The sequence below is a fragment of the Triturus cristatus genome, chromosome 3_1 (genome assembly GCF_964204655.1).
Source record: "Triturus cristatus chromosome 3_1, aTriCri1.1, whole genome shotgun sequence".
In the NCBI taxonomy this organism is placed as follows: domain Eukaryota; kingdom Metazoa; phylum Chordata; class Amphibia; order Caudata; family Salamandridae; genus Triturus; species Triturus cristatus.
The window spans coordinates 979,545,705-979,567,203 of record NC_140583.1 but is presented as its reverse complement, the minus strand read 5'-3'; the positions used below and the strand labels follow the sequence as shown (position 1 = coordinate 979,567,203).

The following is a 21,499-nucleotide window of genomic DNA, read 5'->3' as shown; positions in this document are numbered from 1 at the left end:
AAATCAAGAGTGCCGCTTCAGCGACCTTGCCATACAAAAGTCTCCAACTTCCAACTGCCAAAGGATACCTCAGTCTGGACCGGCCAACACCTGGAGGGTCTAATCGAGAAAACCGGGAAAATCAGTTTGACTGCATAGACAAGGGTCTCCTCATGCAGGACGTCTCCTCAGCAAAATTCCACTCTCTCGTCAAGACCACTCCTTTGGACGTCCGCGTCTCCGATGAGGACCCACATGTCGGGCGCCAACTGTGGAAATGTGCTTTTCAATGAGCACACTGGTGCAGGGGTCACCCTCCTCTGTCCATGGGTCTTTAGACCAACAAACTAGAGATTGGCACTGAAATTGCAATTCAAATAACAAGTTTATTAATCACACATGAGTGGGACTACGTCCACACAGCACTCTCAAGTGCTGCCTGAGGTAGTACATTGAAGTCACAGAACACAGGCCATATATACAGCTTTGTCTGCACTGGTAAGCATGTGGATACAAATAGAAGGTACAGGCCTACACAGGAATAGTTACTGACAAACATGGGCAGATGGGAAATCACTTAGTCAGCAAAGTGCGAGGGGGAGCAGGAGTGCTTATGGCAGCACTAAGAGATTGACAGTTGAGTTAGAGACCAGTTATTCTGGCAGCTACAAACTATTTAGCATGCATATTGCTTTTAGCTGAGTCAGGAAGTCAACTAAAATAGACAGCACAGGTAGGGGAAAAGACGAGCAGCAGAGGATGGGATAATTACAAAGCCAACAAAATGGATGCCATAACCAAGATGGTTTCAGCTTATGCTAACAGAAATTATTTCATATTTCCACAGGTGAGCATGGTGTGGACAGGGGGTGTCCATTAGGGACTGTACATGGTCCCTGATGGGACTCAGACACCCACGTATTGCATCGGGTTTGGCTGCCACGAGCTTGAAACCCACCCACAGCTGATCCGCCAACTCCACCTGGCAACGCAACACATGGCGTTGAAATTCCATGTATTGTTCGTGGGGGTCCTGGGAGACAGCCGTGGTGGTGTGTGTTTGCTGCTGTGTGGTCTGTGCAGGTGGTGGGGTCACCTCGAGGCAGCTGGCCTGCCCTGCTCCTGGGGGTGGGGTGCGGAGGCTGTCTTGAGATATCTGCAGGTTGTACTCTACATCATCAATGATGGGATTTGTGGACTGGTCTGCAGTACGTGTTGATTGTCCCTCTGCAATGTTAAGGGGAGATGCAGGTTGACAGTGTGTTCCATGTATGTTGACGCTTTGCAGATGTTTACATACAGACTGCATGACAAGGCACATTGTGACTGTTTTGGTGGAGCTGGCTATTTAATGGCAGACTGTGGGATTTTCGACTACATGACGGATGTGTGGTAGTACCCGTACATTATCATCACACAGTGTCAGGCAATGCCAGATGTGAGTGGGCAGTTACTACGAACAAGTGGAACCTGTTGTGTCCTCTGTCCTGTGCTGTAGGTGTTGCACTTTGTACCACATTGCCGTCATTGCTGATGTTCTGTGATTGCTATGTGTGTGTGTTGCATTGTGGGGGAGTTGCCCCTGCAGCTCTGATTTCGTGTACCCTTATCCCTTTGAGGCGGTGTGCCTTTGAATTGTGTGCTTTTAGGGGGCTGAAATGTTTGCGACTTGGTTCATATGTGCTCTTGGACAGATTTTGTTGCCTTGTGCATTGTCCATCTGCTGCATGTATTGGACGGCATGGGTTGTGGGTGCACGGAGATATGTCAAAGTGTGACCTGCTCCTTTACGGATGTGATCCGCACTGGGCCACCTTCATGTCGAATCGTGCACCATGTTATGTATTTTGGCTGCTGCCATGCTATCGGTCATGCAGTGTCACTTGCATAGTCAGTGTGGCTCACACAGCCGCTGCTTTTCTGGATTCATCACATGTGCATGGCTCAGTTGTGTTGTTGGTGATTTGGAGGGGGCCCATATGTGCACATGGTGGACGGGGGCCTACTTGGTGTTTTTATGTGTGCTGCAGTGTTGCAAGTGTATCAGGGACATGTTCCACAGTCATTGTGTGTGTGCAGTGTGCTACACATGATTGTGCATGTGTGCCATTGTGCCCATCTCCACCCGTCCCCCAGTCCCTGGTGGTTACTCACCCTGTTGCTGTTGGGTCAGGTCATTTCGAACTGTGTCAATGCCCCCAACTCCTGCCACCGTCTCCACACTAATGACTGGGGCCACCATTTCCTCCAGCTCATCCAGCTCCTCCTGTGGCGCAGGACTTCCACCTCCAGCCATCCTTGCTGCCTTCCTGTTGGCGGCGAGCTTCTCCTTGGTTTGGCTGTGCACTTCATGCCAGCGCCTCTTGACCTCCTCCATTGACCTCCTCGACACTCTGACTGCATTGACGTTGGTGACAATGGACTGCCATATTTCCGTTTGGGTTGCCAGTGCTGCAGTGGAGGTGACAAACAGTTGTTGATAGTGTTCTATCACCTCTGTGACGATGATCCTGTCTTCCTGATGACTGAACCCCGTCTTCTTCTTCCTTTTCTCCTTGCCCTTCCCTGAACACGGGGTTCCTGGCTGGTCCTCCATGGGGCTTGTGGAGTGCAGCTTGTCCTCTACACTCGGTCCGGGTGCATCCATGGTGCTACGCAGTTTGAATTGGTTTTGGTGTTTTTTTTTTTTTTGCTTTTATAGTGCATTTTCCCGCATGACGCATGGGAATGGCAGGCTTGTAGCTGGTTTTCGCTGATTTTGGTATCGCACTTTGGGGCATCGCAACTTTTTGGGCGTTTGTGTTTCGCATTTTTTGTTTGTCACTTTGTTTTTTACGCGGTCATTTGGCGCGATATCTTGCTGCTATTGCATGGTGCCGCCGGGTTGGGAATTGGACGTTAAGATGGTGTTATTTTCTCGCGATGGACTGCGATATGCAAAGTTGCATTAAGCTAAATTTGCGATGGTTATCACACGTTCTTCAGACTATCCCCCTCTGTCTTTCAATTTCAAGGAACTCAACTCAGCCCTTCGTCACAGCCTTTCCTCCAATCTTGAACCTGCACAATCAGTTCTAACAGTGCCCACCGTTGTGTGTTTGTCAGTAGTCCAGGCTGCTCAACACTCCCTGTCTAGGCCCACTTTTACCCACACTAATGCTGACAAGAGGGGAAAAGCATGTTCTCTGGCTATATATATTAATAAGCAGTAGGCAGTAATGAGCCACCTCAAAAGGACAGTGAGGCCACACAGCACTGGGCCATGATGCCAGCAGGTACACACAGAATAAACCACCTTAGGGCTGTGCCACAGAAACAATGACTGCCCTGCACAAAATGCAGCTCAATACACCTACAATTCACGGGTGTGTCACAGACAGAAGATATCTATGAGTAAACAGTAATTGCAGCATGGAAACTTCTAGAATAATGGTGCAATACTGCATAACGCACAGTACCTCAAATTCAGCAGCCATGAATATCCCCTGTTACTGCAGGCATATCACAATAGGTGTTTTTTCTACATTATTTTCACAAGTACTCCACTGTACCTGCACCAAAGTCACCAGGTCTAAGCCCTTGAAAATCATGTCAGAATTGCTGTGAATTAAATAGACTCATTGCCAATGTTGCATGGATGTTCTATCCACAACAGGCACATAGGTAAGCTTATTCTTTGGTGTGGGTTACTCTTTTTCGGTATTCACAAACGATTTAATAGTTAACTATACGACTGTTGGAGGAGAACTCGGCTCATAAAAAAGATAGGAATATCTGCGGAGTTCTCCTACCCGACTGTGCAGTCGTAAAGTTACTATTAAATCATTTGTTTGTGAGTACAGAAAATCAGTAGCCTATAGACTAGTGATTTTAACATTGTGAATTGGGCCCAAACTCTTCAGAATGGAGTCTATTTGTACTAAAGCAGACAGCACACCGGTGCACATCAGTTATAACTTTCCACTGTGTCCAGCAGTCAACCATAGAATACTTCCTTCTCAGTTTCCCACTTTACATATCTACTATTCCACACTAATTCTTTCTGCAATTTGTCATGGATACACAAACCCCTGCTTCCACATGTACACCCTATACCAGTGGTTCCCAAACTTTTTCGACCCATGGCTCCCATGACCCATTGGCCATTGCCCGTGGCTCCCTACTGTTACTTTCTTTGGAGGGTGGGGTGGATGTAAGCCTGGCCTCGGGAGTACTTGCATTTTTCTCCATGAAAATAATTGGGATGAAGCTGATGAAGGTATTATAATCATATACGCAGGGTGTTTCGTATTGCTAAGGCGGTGCCTGTAATAAAATATGCCTAGTTCCACTTCTTTGCCCATGCCTTTCTTAGAGTACCCTCTCAAACGTTTTTATCCCAGTTACAGTGCTAGATAGCACCCCTCTGCATGTAGGCCCCATTCCCAAAGTGTTTCTGCGCTTGAAAAATATTTGCATATACTTCCATTTATACCCATGTCATATGTGCCAATACAGCTGTCCCAGCAGGGTGACTCACATGCAGGTTTATTTTTGCTATCTCCTCCCTAAAATTGCTTTCAAATCAATGCAAGTGAAATAAATTCCTCTGATTTTTTTTTTAACGTTCCTCTTTCTTGCTTTCAAATGTTAGCATTATGCTGTATATTGTGTTTTACTTTCTTGTACTAAAGGAGAGAGCAGGCCTGTCTGGAAATGTGTGTGTACTGAAAGAAATGCTTAGTGTGTTTAATAGACAGGACAACTGTAATTTCCTGATAACTTGCATTGGTGTAAAATGCAGTTGGAAAAAAATGAAACTATTAACGAGTTTAACAAAATTAATCAGGCATCTTCCGCTTACTTTGGGAGTGTTGGAATGTGGGGATCCGGTGAAATATGGAGGTCATCTCCCTCGACATGCCATCAATTAAGCTCTACGTGTGCAGCTTTTGGCATGTCACTTACAAATCATGGACATCATGTGTTTAAGTCTAATTAGTTTAACTGAAGCCAACAACCACTTCAACATCAAATGCATTAAAGTGCTTGGTGCACGGCTCCCCTGGCTAGGTTTGGCGTCTTCCCAGGGAGCCATGGCGCACAGTTTGGGAACCACTGCCCTATACTCTAGGGTGTTATGTAATAATTTCCATAAAAAGTTGAAGATATAAAATTCTTGGGGCCATGGAGGAATTCAGATGCCAAATGGATTACATGCAGGCGCGCAACAACCATTGGGCTGGAAGGGCGTCAGCCCCCCCGTCAGGTTCCGTGGGCTGGGCTGAGGCTGCCAGGCAGTAGTCAAGGTTCATCGAGAGTATTACTCGATCTGTCCTAAAGCCCTGGCGGTCACAGCTTTCCTCTGTGTTTATCCTATTTACCTCTTTCTTTCTTTTAGTAGACTCCCCTGCATGACCCTTTCATTCCTTAATGGCTGTATCTGCATGATAACAGCGGAGAGACTGGCAAAGTTAAAGGGTTTAAAGGTGTGAAGTAAAGTCACCCCCCACCCTCCTACCCCCGTCCAGGAATGAACAGAGTATACTGCAAACAAAAAGGAATACACCCACATCACAACAGACTTTTGCAAAGAATGTAGGGGAGAGATGATTCTAAAGTGGGCATATGATATACATAGGGTTGCTACATTTTCAGATGCAAATGGGGGCGAGGCTGGTTAGTGCAAAGCAATTTCTGAACAAATCTGCTGTTAGTCTTTTTTTTTAAAAGAAAAATTCACTCACAACTCTTAACGTTTTTGCTCAGGCAATTTCATTTTATTTTATAATGTCACCAAACTAAAATTACAATGGGGTTTAAAATGAACACAGTATAGTGAGTGTTACAGAAAGTATAGTAGTCTTGAGGAGTTTGCAAAGCACACTCGGATATTAATAGACAAAAATAAGACATCACCTGGAGCACAGTGAATGTGAAGCTGCAATTATTGCATTGAACATCTGAGTATCGAAGTCGTAAAGTCAGGTCATCGAAAATGTTTATAGACAAATATTGAACAGCGAAGAGTTAGACTCTGTTAGCTTTAATAATAATTTAGGAATTGTGCATGTTGCTTGGTAATAATTTTGATGTAATATATGCAGGGCAACTGAAATTCTGCAGCAGGGGAGAGCCAAATTATGCAGTAAGGTTAAGTAAATTATGTGGCATAACGCTGCACATTTTGTCATAGCATTACTATATTAATTTGTAATTTTGACACTTTTTAACAATGTCTAAACATTGGGTGCATCTTATTAATACCAGTTTAAAACACAAATACAGAAATAAGCAACAGAAAGATGACCAGTCACCATTTGCAAAGGTCCTTCCACTACGTGGCAACATGTTGCTGCATTTTTAGTAACTTTTGAACGTTTGAGCTAAAAATATTTTTTTTTTCTGTTAACATCTGCAGATTGTGAGGCAGATGATAGTTTATGTGGCAAATGCAGCAAATTTTCAACTATGCGAAAAACACCACAGCCATACAGTTGCATACCTCCAGTGGCCCTGGATATATACTTGTATTAACTGCTTGGACCTCGTATTTCAAACAAGAATAACTATGAGCTTTTGTTGAGTTCCAAGGTTTTTTTACCTGCCGTTACTTAAAAATATCCGCTGTTTAGTGAACAGACTGGCCAGGTGGCAATCCGATGGGAAAGTACAGCATGGAGGGAAACATGGATGAAAGTGGGGCAGAGCCACTGATTGAAAGTGACAGGCTATAGGAGTGAGGGAGGGAGCAGGGGGAAAGGTGAGTGTATGAGGGAAATAATCAGTGAGAAAAAGTAACACTGCCCAAGAAAGAGGAAGGGTAGACATGCATGAAAGAAGGTAAGAGACAGGGGAGAGCTGACTGTTGAAGATTAGGGCATGGAGGTAAGGGGTGAACTGCAACTGCGGACACTGCTGATATATTGAACCTATATGGCTCACTATAAAGCATACTCATGCAGCTCTGGTAGCAAAGATTGACACTCTAGTGCTTGATGTAGGATTAACTCGAATCAGAAGAAACTGGCAGTTTTGGTATCAGAAGACAAAGCAAAACTGACACGAAATCAGAGTGCTCAGGAAGCACTTTGACAACATGCAAGACAGAATCTCATTCCTTGAATACTGGGCCGAAGATGCAGAAGGAAAAGGTATGAGGACCAACATCCAGATAGGGGGCCTCACCGAACAAACAAAGAGCTTTAGCACTGAATGTTTTTTGGAAGGGTTACAAAGTACAACACTTTCAACCTATTACCTGACAAAATTCTTCTAAGTTGAGCAGGCACAGGCCCATATTATAACTACTGCCATCCAAAGGGCCAGTCAGGGCTATAATAATGTCATCTGCTGCTACTACAGAGTTTGCTCGACTTTGTTTCACTTGCTAAGTGTTATACTACAGACAAAGCGGCATAATCTTGCAGTGTGCAAGGAGAGATGACCCCAGCACTGCCCAAAAGTGGGCAGGCATGGCAATTTTCTTCAAGTTCTGCTCCTTGAAGAGGCCATGCAATGCGCTATAAGTGAGACTTTCGGCATGATGTGCAGCATTTTTCACAGGGTGAAGGGTTAACTGTAATCATAGTAATGCTATGAAACAGACATGCCCATGCTGTGATAAAAAGCCTGGCTTCCAGTTGACAGGTTGTGGTAGGCAAGCATGCCTAGGCAGGTGTATTGAGCCTCCTATACGAGGCCTTTATTGTTATACATTGAGCAACATTATGGTACATTAAACAATATGCAAGAGAGGTTTCTGCACAGTTTGCATCCTGAACAATTATTTCAAGGTGTCTTAAAATATAATGATCCTGAAAAAGGAGCCACAGTGAAGGAAAGCAATTGCCCAGGGTCACACAGTTTAGACATTATAGATAGCCAGGTTCTTCGGGTCAGGTCACCACAAAAGCTCCAGACTGGCCTGGATGGCCCATACACAATTGATGATACACAAGTACTGATTTTTGCAGATTACACTCCAATGGTGCAACAACAGAGGAGAGCATATCTGGAAGTTAAGAAACAACTTCCTGAATTACACCTCAAGTACATGTTTTCATTCCAAGCGGACCTGAAAATCTTGTACAATGAGAAGTTCACATCTATACTGATACATCCGCAGTATGGAAATGGGCTGAAGCTCTGACAAACTCGGGAAGCCCTATTAATTGGTCATCCCAGAACTGATTGAAATCCTGACCGCAACGTATGAGAAAAACACAAAAGGTTGACAGACCATCCGCTACTCGGCACAAGCTGAGAGGGCTGCTGCAGCATTGGAGGCACTCCATGAATCGCTGGGCTTGATTATCACCAGTGGCTTAGGAGACAGCACATTGGTGAATAGTGGCAACACAGATGACCCGGAAACTTTCCTGAATATAGGACTCGTGGCTGAAACTCAGTACGTATGCAAAATAATAAGGTCCACTGGCTGGTCTTAGTTAACCTGGACTGGGGTATATTGCCTGTTAGCATTCACTCATGGAAACTTTAGGTGGCAGCGCTGTGAGATGCAACTTTTTGAGGGGCAGTGAGGGATGCAAATGTGGACTATTGTAGGGAAAGTGGCGGTACTTTAGGGAGAGTGCTGACTGAATTATAAGCGTTAAAGCTAATGATTCGGGTAGTGTGTATCAGCATAGTAATTGGGGCTCGAGTGCTGCTAGAGAGGGAAGTCTGCAAGAGAGAGACTGCCATGCATACTCCTCTGAGGGATACTGGGGTTGACATTAAGAGCAATTATAGATTACTAGCATGTAGGGAAAGGTACAACATGATCAAACATAGATTGAACCCCATTTGCTTTCAAGGAATTCACAGCCAAGCAACTCGGAGAGGGTGATAGATCAGGCTGGTTGTTAGCAAGTTTTATTACCTCGGAGGTGCTCCAAAGTCCAGTGGCGATGCTGTGAGGAGATAACCTGGGGTGTGTACTATGCACAGACCAACATCCATTAAATTTTTGTTAATTACTACATCTCCTTGGATGCGCTACCATGTGAGATATAGGGCGCATTTACTGAAGATTTAAGGACATCAGGCTCTTCCCATTTCATCAGAAGATCAAAGACTTGCTCTGGAGGCACCCCTGGCCGAAACTACTCAAGCTATAGAAGTGATAACTAATGGCTAGAACCCAGGGTCGGATAGCCTGCCAAACAAATTTTACTCAAAATACAAAAGACTGATGGCTCCTCAGCTCTTGGATGTCTAGAACCAGGCTCAAACTTTACTCATGCTTCCGCAAACGACAGAGATTCTCGTCGTGATTCTGCAATTTGACTGTGATAGTTTTGATAGAACTTTGAAGCAACCACTCTCTATCATGAATATACAGTATAAAATCCTGGGGAAGGTGCTAGCAAATAGATTGTTGCCTTTGCTCTCTGTCTCGTGATCAAAATGGCTTCATTTTGGACAGTTAAACTTGAACTCTATGAGAGTGGTTTACTCAATGGCAGCCCTACTAGATATTTTACACATACCAGCAGTGGCATCCTTGCCCTTTTCAAATTAATACAATTACATTTTCTTCATCAAAACTATCTCACCCCAAGGAAGCTCAGAAAGATATATGGAGATTAAAGATTAATCTTTCAGACATGAGGGTCTAAAGTTAGATTTGATCATCATCTGTCTGTCTTTAGGAGTGCTGGAATCTATTAGACTATAGGAAACATGACTCAAACAACAGCAAAAGTAGTGGGTGAAAGAAATAGACTGTACTCGGAGGGTGAGCGTGATAGTCTTGATGCCTAGAGCCAAAGGAAGGAAGACTATTCAGGTGTGCAGATTTTACCATAGTGGCAGCAACATGTAGCGGCTATGTCATGAAGAGCAACAATAGCACTTAACAAAAAAAACAGTTTGAGGAAGACAAAGAAATGGGTGGAGGCAGAATGTACAACAGTGAGAAACTCAGTTATACACATACATGGAACAGATGGGGGAAGCAATAATGTTGTAAACTGAAAGGCTTTCGTATTATAGGCCACCCTCAATAACCGGCCCTCGCAACTGCATAAAACACTATACTGGTGTGTGGTTAACAATTAAATATAGACTGTATAAGAGGCAGAAGATAATCAAGGGATGGACACACACTACTCACCGGAAGAGCAGATACACCGTTGAGTTTGATAGACCTACGACCAGTGAGAGACCCAGTTTACTTGGGGTCCAAATTAGTATCCTATGGTATTGCATAGTTGTGATCACCCATTAAAAACAGGTTAAAGCTGACCCCCAACACAGTTTTTTTGTATTGTTTACTGAGGTATACATCTTATTGTCTGCACTTATGGAAGGATTTGTTACATGAAGAGTACATTTTAAAATAACAATGTATGTGCTTTAAGGTGATATTCATATGCACTTTAATAACATGATTGTTTTAAACTTCATAAAATGTTTATTAAAATACCAATTATTTGGAGCAATGCAGCATTGAAGACACTGCCCTGGAGTGTCTTACCTTTTTTTCTTTCTGAGAGGGCATAAACAGTCCACATCCCCCTATTTTAGTCATGTTCGAGACCTCTCACTTGCAGAATCCCACAGGGCTTTTCTCTGAGCCCTACATTGTTTCTCTTTATCTTATTAAGTTCGCTTTATTTATACAACCCTTTAGTTTCCCTGTGATGTCTTACACAGATGATATCATAGGATCATTTTCTTCGGCAATGATCTGGGGTCTGCCCAAGAGAAATTATGATCTTGCTTTGTCGCAGTTGCCTCCTGGATCAAGTCAAATCAAACCTCAATAGTGTCAACACAGAGGGCTTCATCTTTCGGGAACCTTCACTGAATAGATATGGTCTTCACTTTGGTGGTGGTGGTGGTGGTGGTGGTGGAGCTGGACCCATCGCCCACTCGAGGTTGACTCAGCAAAAAATCCCGGAATAATTTTCAATGACTTTTTCTCATTCTTTCAACAGATCAGGCACATTTTCTACTTGCATTAACAGCATCCTCATGTTATGCAAAACCATCTCTTCTTGCAATCATAGGACTGCTATAAATTCAACTATTTTCTCACAACTAGATAATGGAAGTCTATCTTGGGCTTCCTGCTTTCAAATCATTCAAAACCCTCCTGCCTCATCTGAGGACTGCCCCATTTCTTCACAATCTCTTCTCACTCACTGTTATACTGTCTATGGCCTTTGAACGTGAAACAATGTGACTTCAAAGTGTTGTTCCTAGATCTTGACCCTCTCCATAAAACAGGTTCTCTGCTTCTTCACCATTGTATCACTCTTTATATTCTTTCCAAAATCCTATGCTTTGCAGTTGCAGTAGTCAACTGCCTGCATTCCTAACAGTAGGCAAGTACATATTGGATGTTGATGCTGCCCCTTTCTGGCATCAAAGCATTGGAACTCTCTGGCTCCCGAGCTCCAGAGACTCCAGTCCTCCATAAAAAATAAAACGTGCCTTTTCCATATTAGTGCAGTCTCCACCTCTCCTTCATTTACTGCTCAACACCAGGCTGATTGGTTAGGGTAAAAGTGCACTTTACATATTATTTTCAATCATTCATTTCATTCAGTAGAACAATAACTATAGCAGTGTGCTTAAACTGCACTATTTGCCACCATTTTTTGAACCACTCTTGGAGGTGGGACGATGGAAGAACCCAAATATCTTCTAAAAGTATTTTGAACGGCTAATGGGTTGAAGCCAATACAATTGACCTCAGGTGTTTTACAGTGCATCATATGTCACAAATTGGTAGCAAAACTGTCATTATAAAAATAAATGTCATGTGAGAGTAGATAAACTCATTAATTGTGTACTAAAATGCAACATTTAATATTTGTTCTACTAGAATTCCTTGAAGGAAAGTCCTAAACTTCCTGCAAAACTTGTTAAATACTATTATGAATACATTAATGTTAGAACCCAGCGTGCTTTGAATTGAGCTGTGATGTATCGGCAAAAAAAAACCTATGCATTATACCACTACAATGACAGGATGACCCACCAGCAATTTTTAGTCTGACTCTGAATTTGGCTCAGCCTCCAGCATGTGAAGTATTGCCCCCCCCCCCCCCCACCCCCTCGAAATTTGGGTCTAGTTGCGCCCCTGATTACATGAAAAAAATCGTACCGCATCAGATAAGTATTACGGGACACATTAAGGTTAATTGCATTACGATGTCACAATGCCCACAACGGAAAATGCACTACAAAAGATTTCCATTTCCTTGTAAGTAGTCTTTTCGGAGCATCTTTTGTTTGCACTCTCCTGCCATCTAGTGCTGAGTGAGCATATTGCAACTGTTCTTTTAAGTATATTTTTCGAGTTCGAAGTGGCCCGTGATACGTCCACCAAAACCCACAAAGCACCAGAACATAAACTCCACCTTGGATTGTGTTTTTTTCTCCTGTTAGGTTCAGTCGCATCTGTAAACGCTCTCTAACTGCTGCACAATGCACCCAATGTTTGCCATGGACATACCGGAATTACTATCCACAAGCCACATAGTACCCCCAGGGGCACCCCGCTGTCCCCCCTCCCCCATAATAGGTTACCCAAATGACACACATAAGACAGTTGGTGTTGGGTAACAATGCTGCAGGTTTATTACATAATTCCAGAATATGTAATGGGCGGGTTATCTTACGGGCGATCCAAGGGCAGGCAACCAACTGGGTCACCTGCCCGCCTGATGAGCCGGGCAGCGCGGGAGCGATGCCCGCCGTTGCCGCCCTCCAGGTGATTCTTTCTACGATCATGTGCCGTTGGTAATTCTACTCACGCCCCCCCTCTCGGGGCGGAGCGTCGCATAGCAATCCCCCGGTTGTTCAGGCCCACAACCGCCCGCAGGACTAGCGGGGCGCCGACACGGCTTCCGGGACCTCCCTTGAGGCTCCTCGGTTTTGGCTCAGGCACCCCCTATGGTGCAGCGCAGAGGTACCTTTTGTACTGGCCTGCTTCCAGATCGCCCTGTAACTCCACCTGCAACGAAAAAGAAAACATTACAACGCTCAGAAATCCCCCCCACCCAACGCCTACGCTGGGTAAGCGGTAGGGAGGGAAATGGCGAGGTGGGCGACAAAGAGGTCGCCAGGAGGGTGGGGGAAGGCTAAATAGCCTCCCCCTCACACCAGGGCCAGGAAGTGACACGCATTGTGAGTCACTTCCGGCCAGCCCGAGTAGGGGGGCTCCGGTCTGCGTCCCCGCCCCCCCCAGTGGGAGGGGGTGTGGAGGGGTGACCGGTGCCCCGGGGGCACCAAGGCGCCGACCGCCGATTGGCCCCCTGCGGGGGCCGCGGTCAGCGGCATAGTACCCCCAGGGGCACCCCGCTGTCCCCCCTCCCCCATAATAGGTTACCCAAATTACACACATAAGACAGTTGGTGTTGGGTAACAATGCTGCAGGTTTATTACATAATTCCAGAATATGTAATGGGTGGGTTATCTTAGGGCGATCAAAGGGCAGGTAACCAACTGGGTCACCTGCCCGCCTGATGAGCCAGGCAGCGCGGGAGCGATGCCCGCCGTTGCTGCCCTCCAGGTGATTCTTTCTACGATCACGTGCCGTTGGTAATTCTACTCACGCCCCCCCTCTCGGGGCGGAGCGTCGAATAGCAAGCCCCGGGTTGTTCAGGCCCACAACCGCCCGCAGGACTAGCGGGGCGCCGACACGGCTTCCGGGACCTCCCTTGAGGCTCCTCGGTTTTGGCTCAGGCACCCCCTATGGTGCCGCGCAGAGGTACCCTTTGTACCGGCCTGCTTCCAGATCGCCCTGTAACTCCGCCACAGCCCTGGAGGCGGCTCACTGTCTCAGCCAGGGCCCCCCACCAAACCGCTATAGTCTTACCTGCAACCTCTCCTAACTAGGGCTTCCTCCAACTAGCTGGAAGGGAACCATCCTAGCAGAAAGAAGAGTTTGAAATTCTGCTACCTCCTGACAGTGTGACAGCGCTAGCGGGACTCAACCCCTGTGAGATCCCTTATATCCACAGGCCCAAGACTTACCAGTGAGCTATAGCTCCTGGTGTTGTAGATGGCCCCATCTATGTCCCCAAAGCCCGAGACGCCATCCCAATCGGGTGGGCGACAAAGAGGTCGCCAGGAGGGTGGGGGAAGGCTAAATAGCCTCCCCCTCACACCAGGGCCAGGAAGTGACACGCATTGCGCATCACTTCCGGCCAGCCCGAGGAGGGGGGCTCCGGTCTGCGTCCCCGCCCCCCCCAGTGGGAGAGGGTGTGGAGGGGTGACCGGTGCCCCGGGGGCACTAAGGCACCGCCCGCCGATTGGCCCCCTGCAGGGGCCGCGGTCAGCGGCAAAGACATTGTGCGACCATGGACTGCTTCGGAATCAACACCGGACCGAAATCCTTTGCACTTGGTCGGATAAGAATGACTCTTGGTGGGAGGGGTAAAGAGAATACTCCTTTAAAATTATTTTCCAATTGCAACAGAAAGTTTCTATGGCTGGACCAGCTTTGGGCTGAAACCTGAGTTTCTTGAGCAACCACAAAGAATTGACCACTAACGAAGAGATGGGCGGTGGGTGCATTTTAGAATGCAGCACCCAGGTTGTCCAACGCCATCTGCGCGCTGCATTGAAGACACTGAGGTAACGGACTTGAATGATGAAAGGGGTTGGTGCTTCCAGGGACCCATGGGGTGCAAAGTACCAAACATGTCTCGTCCAATGGCTCTTACTATGGATAACAATCTTTTCAAGGACTCTTAGTGAAACCCCACACCCAAGACAAAGGTTACACCTCCGGTTTCACAAGCACCACATTTAGAGGATCTTCTCTATGGGGTTCAGCCTTGATGGGACCTCTGCTCCATGGCAAGTATTGGACCAGAGACAGACATGCCTCGAGCTCTGATCCACCACGAAAAAGGCCCTAGCATGCAGCATCACCCACTTCTCCCGAGTCATCTCAGCTTTGAAAGTCCACCTTGGATCCTGAAAAGCCTTGAGGTCATGGACTCGAATATTGATGCCAAGGCACTCTACCTCACCTGCAAGAGGCTACGCTGCCCAGGTCAATACCAGCATCAGCCTCTGTAGTAAGAGAAGCAGAACCAGAAGAAGACACAGGTTCAGCTTCAAACCCCAGCTCTCACTGAATGCAAAGTCACTTGGATTCACCCTGAATACCAAACTCACCCTCAAGGAGCATGTTACCATAGCAACAAAGACGGCCTGATACCAGCTCTCTTCTAAAGAAAGACAAATGGTTTCTTCCAGAAAGTGACTTCAGAACAGTTGTTCGAGCCCTTGTACTCTTGCATCTGCATAATGGTAATGCCCTACTCCATAGCCTCCCAAACTCCACACTGGCACCCCTCGGGGGCATCCTAAATGCTGCAGCATGTTTCACCCAGGGTCTGCAGAAATATGATCACAACGCCTCTATTGCCTCCCCTTGTCAACCTGCAAAATCTTCAAAATAAGCTGCATCATTTACAGAGCCATTATGAACAGCACCCCGACTTATCTTGCAGACAAACTCATCACTTCTGCTATTTCCCAGCACATCCACAGCCAGGCCTCCCTCTCTGCCTCCCTCTCTGTCTCTCTCTGTCTCCCTCCCAGTCTCCCTCTCCCTCCATCCCTCTCCCTCCATCCCTCTCCCTCCCTCCCTCTGTCTCCCTCCCTCTCTGCCTCCCTCTCTCTGTCTCTCTCTGTCTCCCTTCCACTGTCACCCTCTCCCTCCCTCCCTCTGTCTCTCTGCCTCTCTGCCTCCCTCTCTCTGTCTCTCTGTGTCTTCCCTCCTCTCCCTCCCTCTGTCTCCCTCCCTCCGTCCCTCTGTCAACCTCTGTCTCCCTCCCTCCCTCTGTCACCCTCTGTCTCCTTCCCTCTCCCTGTCTCTCTCCCTCCCTCTGTCTCCCTCCCTCTGTCTCTCTCCCTCTGTCTCCCTCTCTTTCTCCCTCTACCTCCCTGTCTCCCTCTGTCTCCCTCCCTTCCTCTGTCTCCCTCCGTCTCCCTCCCTCTGTTTCTCTCCCTGTCTCCCTCCCTCTATCTCCCTCACTGTCTCTCTCCCTGTCTCTCTCCCTCCCTCTGTCTCCCTCTGTCTCCCTCCCTCTATCTTTGTCTCTCTCCCTCTGTCTCCCTCCCTGTCCCCCTCTCCCTCCCTCTGTCTCCCTCCCTCTGTCTCCCTCCCAGTCTCCCTCTCCCTTCCCCCCTCTCCCTCCCTCTCCCTCCCTCCCTCTGTCACCCTCTGTCTCCAGTGGCGGCTGGTGAGATTTTAAAGTGGTGGGGCTAAAAATTTTGGGTGTCGAATGGAGCGCGAGCGAGCGCAGCGAGCGAGCCCGAACCACCTACGGAGGGTTCGGGGGGGTTCCCCCCCCCGAGAAAATTTTGAAAAATTAGCAGCCAAATGGTGGATTTTCAAGACTTTCGGAAGCCATTGTGCTTAACAGAAACAGGCCACTGCCTCCCCTAAAACTATCATCAGTTCCAAGGCCTCATGAATAAACCATTCTAAATTGCAATAAACCACAATTAATTTTAACAATGTTGCATAAATAGGTTGGATCTGTCTACTGACCAAGTGGCTACTTGAGATAAAATTGCATTCAAGGTAGCCCATCAGAGTAAAATGCCTTCTTTTTCCATATAGAATTAAATCTCATATTGGTTAGTGTTCATTTTTTGGAACTCAATAGCATGCATAAAGGCACCATGTATAAACAAAAAACACATAAGCATACAGAGATAAAATATATACATGCATGCAACACATAAAATGTTTCCCCTACCTGTGCTTGTCTGTTTCCTTTATGAATCATTTGTTCAAAGCCAAGTACACAGGAGGTGAATGAAATCTTCATATGATATAATTGGCTACAGATAGAAATATTCATTTGAAGAAAAAAATAATCCAATCTTATAGACTGTCAACCAAACTTTGAGCCGGCTAGCTTTACAGTTGAAAGACGAAACGTAAATATCCCTCACCCCAAAGCCAATTGTTCAAACAGTAATTTAGAATGCTTTATATAGATTTACATTTAAACAATCAAGCATGGTAAAATCCTTTCAAAAAAATTTATAAGGAGCAGGAAGATGACCAAAACCTTTGTGTAGAGAAGGTTTAATAGTACAAGAAGTATGTTTTATATACTTTAAATTTAAATACTTTGTACATCACTGCTAAAGTGTCTGGTGAACCAGTACTTAAAAAAACTTGTATATTTACATGAAATATGCATTGGTGCATGGAAGAAACATAACTTTCTCAAAGTTGTATGGGTTCACACATTTATATTATTTTACACCCATGAGGCCACCAACAAAATATTACTAGTAGATAACTCTATATGTTCCAACAAGAAAACAAACATGGTTATATCATTTATGAAAGTGAAATGAGCCAACATTCAGACTCCTTGCATGCAAATATGTGCTCCCTTACAGATGTTGCATCACTGCAGATGGCAATTCGCATCAGATTCTGCTAAAGTAATGGAGTTGATGAACATGAAGTGCTGCCGCCTTAAAATAATTGAATTTTTTTATGGTGTGTTGAGTATTAAGTATGAGGTAATGAGTCATGAGTAGATCTAAAGATATGCAATAGTGTCAAATCTAGTATGCTCTTCAGTTCAGAAATGAACCCTATCATTATAAATGAAGTAATATTATTAACAAATCCACTCAGTATCAGTCCATGATGGTCAGTGGTAGAGATCGTTAAAAAAATATACGTCCAGGATTCTACAGGCCTCTACCACACAGCAACACTACAGTGTATCAGTTTGCAATTAGGAAAAGAGCAAACAAACTACAGCTTCATCTAACGAATAGCCAGAAGACAATTGTTATTCCTAAAGGGCACTGCATTACAGCAAAAGTTTGTAAAACGAGACTGTATTCAGGACTGACTATAATACCTGGATCAGGACTGATTATAAAGATGAAACCAATAAACAATATCCTGAAATTCTTACAAGACTGACTGTAGCCCAGTATGCACCATCTTTAAGCATGTAATGGAAGGAGCATGGTATCAGTGTGTCAGGCTATAGTTTGAAAGTTAATGCAAAAAGCTTGCCAGAGTGTAGGATATTCACAAAACTGGGTCATGTTTGCTGGGGAACTTTGTAAAAAGGTTGAGAGAGAGATGCATTAACTAATACACTGAAACAACACTAAGCTTATGTGGCTTTATAATGATATGTCTGAATTACTCTCAAGTCATGCAAGGTACTGAAACATAAATTTAACACTTGGTGCATTTGCTTTCATAGGTTCCTGGACCTGCAGTATACTTGAATGGCTGCTTGCAATACAAAGAAGTAAACAAAAACTATATTTGTTAGCACCAATGATTCACAGCACCACATGCATTTCTATGGTTTCTATTTGTACAGAAAGTTTGCACGCCGTTCTTTAATGTGAGCAAACCTTTCAATCGTTCTCTTGTTAAAATCTGGAATCTGATTTATTAGTTCTTTTTCCATTGACAGCATGGCCAATGCATTAAGTCGAGCTTGGGTCATTGTGTTCCTTAAAAATGTTTTTATCCTTTTCAGTGTGGAAAAGCATCTTTCAGCCTCAGATGTTGTCATAGGTGTCGTAATGACAATTCTCAGCAATTTAAGAGTCTCACAAAAAGAAGTATGCAAGTTGTTTTGACATAAGAATATATATAAAGCCATGGCACCACCGGTAGCCTGCTGAAAGTCCTGTCTTCCATACAGGATTGATAGTTCAGTGCGCAATCGTGACTTAATTAGCATTGGATATGCCTCCACTGTTTCATTAAGTGCGGCAGTAGGAACATTTTTGCTATGTTTTTGTAACAGGCCACTATCCAGTAGTGTTGCACTGACTAGATGCCTTGTAAATGCAAAGCGCTCCTTGGCATGCACCACAATAATGTCGCATACTTCCTTTCCTTCCTGATTCAAGGTGTTTATCTGTAGTTTGCGGTTTGTAAATCGAGAATCATCTGGCAATTCAGAGTCCAAATTATCAATGGATTCTCGTACTTTGTTGATGCTGATCATAAAGGCTGAAGTGTTTTTTTGGGCAGATACAGTATCAATGTCTCGTTTTTGTAATTGCTCATACAACAAATTGACGTGTGGCATTATATCGTGGAACAAATAAAGAAAAAATAGAAACTCCCTGTCTTCCAGAGTCCTGGTAAAGCCCTTAGCTTCACACACCGAAGTGGAATCAAATGTATGGTCTTCTGTAATAGATTTCATGCATTCTAAAAGGTCACCCCTGTGTTCGTGAATTATATTGACAGCTCGGATGTTGAAGTTCCAGCGAGTTGCAGACCCTCTCGGTATTCTTTTTGCCACTATCTGTTGAAGCACTTCAGTCCGTTTTGGCGAACGGAAAAAAAAAGCAGTAATACCACCCAACTCTTTAAAGAAAATTCTGCATCTGGTTATTTTTGAAGCAGCCTGTTCCATGATTAGATTTAGTTGGTGGGCATAGCAATGGACATAGTGCGCATTTGGATAGATGTCTCTGATCTTTTTTTGAACTCCACCAGAGGCACCACGCATGACACTGGCACCATCATAGCTCTGAGCAATTAGCTTCCCTTTACCACTGTGCTCTGGGAAAATATGTTCAAGTTCATTAAGAATAGATGCTGAAATTGTATCTGCAGTTGAATCTTTAAGATTCGAAAAGCACCAAAATCTTTCTACTACCTTGGAATTGCCATCAATGTAGCGGAAAACAAGTACTGACTGCGTCTTGGTAGAGACATCAGTTGTATCATCGGCCTGGATAGCTACGTAATCAGTGCATCTTATTTGCTGTACAATAGTTTCTTTTGTTACCTCCAGCATACAGTCAAGCAACTCATTCTGGATTGTCTTGGAAGTGCCTTTAAATACAGTTGCACTTTTTAAGTGCGCTTCCATTGCACTGTCTATACTGGATACAAAATCAACCAGCCCTTTGAAGACGCCAGGATTTTGGGAATGTTCAGTTTCATCGTGGCCGCGCAATGCCAATTCAAAAGCTCCACAAAATTTTACACAGTCAATCAGTTTGGATAATATATAACGATTCTTATCAACCTCCTCATTGTGTTTGATTACCCCCTTGCGGTAGGCTTCATTTAACTGTAGTGCAATATTTGATTTTCCAAACAAAGACAACTTTAATACATTGGTCAAGTGGGCTTCACTGGAATCATGCCTCTTTATTTTTTCTGCCAGATGTTTAAGGTCAGTAACTCCTGTTTTAGTCCAGCTAACTTCACCCCCAAAGAGCAAGCAGGGGAAACAGAACAAGGCATTCTTAGAAGAGCTGGCAGTTAACCACTCCATTTTATCAAACCAGCTCCGTGTAAATCTACGTGTGTAACCCTTGCCCCGGTCTTTTGTAGACTGTTCAATGTTTATTTCAGGTTTATCAGGCCCAAGTCCTTTCACCCGAAGTTTATCTTCGGGTGTCATTCCCAAAAATGGTTTTGTGAGTAAACTGTCAACTGTGTTCATTTTGACAAACAATAAAATGAACAGTTCAAAGAAAGCCTAAACTAGATTATAGATGTATCACCTAACAGAGGACACCCACTTTCCTTGTGCTTATCAAACTATCTCTTGATTTCCTGTTGGTGCCTGTAGAAAACCTTTCTGCCGGTTTCCTCTCTGCTGCCTGACCTGTAGTTTCTTTTGATAAACTATCTGTTGATTTCCTCCCTGGTGCTTGTCAAGCTATCTGTTGATTTTCTCTGGTACCTGTTGAAAAGCTTTCTGCTGGTTTCCTCTCTGCTGCCTGTAGTTTCTTTGATAAACTATCTGTTGATTTCCTCTGCCAGGTGCTTGTCGAACTATCTGTTGATTTCCTCCCTGGTGCTTGTCAAGCTATCTGTTTTTCTCTGGTGCCTGTTGAAAAGCTTTCTGCTGCTTTCCACTCTGCTGCCTGTAGTTTCTTTGATAAACTATCTGTTGTTTTCCTCTGCCTGGTGCTTGTCGAACTATCTGTTGATTTCCTCCCTGGTGCTTGTCAAACTATCTGTTGATTTTCTCTGGTGCCTGTTGAAAAGCCTTCTGCTGGTTTACTCTCCGCTGCCTGTTAAACTATCTGCTGATTTCCTCCCTGGTGCCTGTGAAAAGGTAAAAAGGACGTAAGCTTTGAGAATAGGGTCCACTGGATACACAGCAGAAACCACTGAACAGCTTGAACAATTTGAAAGCAGCTGTTAATTTCACATTTGCATCAAAACCAGATGCCTCAACGCCACAGGGACTGCGGTGTGTAGGTTTCTCAGTAATATAGGGTTAAATGCATTCTTATAGGTTTCATGTACATTGACGTTGGGGTCTGTGGTGGAAGCATATGAAATAATATAGGCAGTCACGGAGTAGTGCTCTGTGGCACTTCTCCTGAGACATGGTGGACCTGCACCACAATTGAAACCTACAGTCCTGTATATACTCAGACGGTGAAAAAACAGTTGAAAATAGGAATATCCTGGGGGCGCAGGCATGCTTAATGCACCTTGCATGAGGCCTCTTTAGGTTTCATTACATCAGTGTACTGCAGTCACATACTAAAGTATATTCAACAATTTCCATGT

At 44.8% G+C, this 21,499-nt stretch overlaps 1 protein-coding gene across 1 annotated transcript; it reads right to left on the bottom strand.

The window, feature by feature from the left end:
- Nucleotides 1-17,366: 17,366 nt before the first annotated feature.
- On the bottom strand, nucleotides 17,367-20,414 carry LOC146861353 (zinc finger MYM-type protein 1-like). Its single transcript, XM_085646234.1, has 2 exons — nucleotides 18,643-20,414; nucleotides 17,367-17,436 (listed from the first exon to the last, which is right to left on the bottom strand). Exons 1-2 carry the CDS (start codon nucleotides 20,412-20,414, stop codon nucleotides 17,367-17,369), a joined length of 1,842 nt encoding a protein of 613 aa, XP_085502360.1.
- Nucleotides 20,415-21,499: the final 1,085 nt, after the last annotated feature.

Excerpts from the sequence above, each read along its gene's own strand:
- LOC146861353 (XM_085646234.1), bottom strand. The coding sequence starts at position 20,414 with ATGAACACAGTTGACAGTTTACTCACAAAACCATTTTTGGGAATGACA. Across the intron at positions 17,437-18,642 it reads CGCACTGAACTATCAATCCT|GCGGCAGCACTTCATGTTCA; the intron begins GTATGGAAGACA and ends AATTATTTTAAG.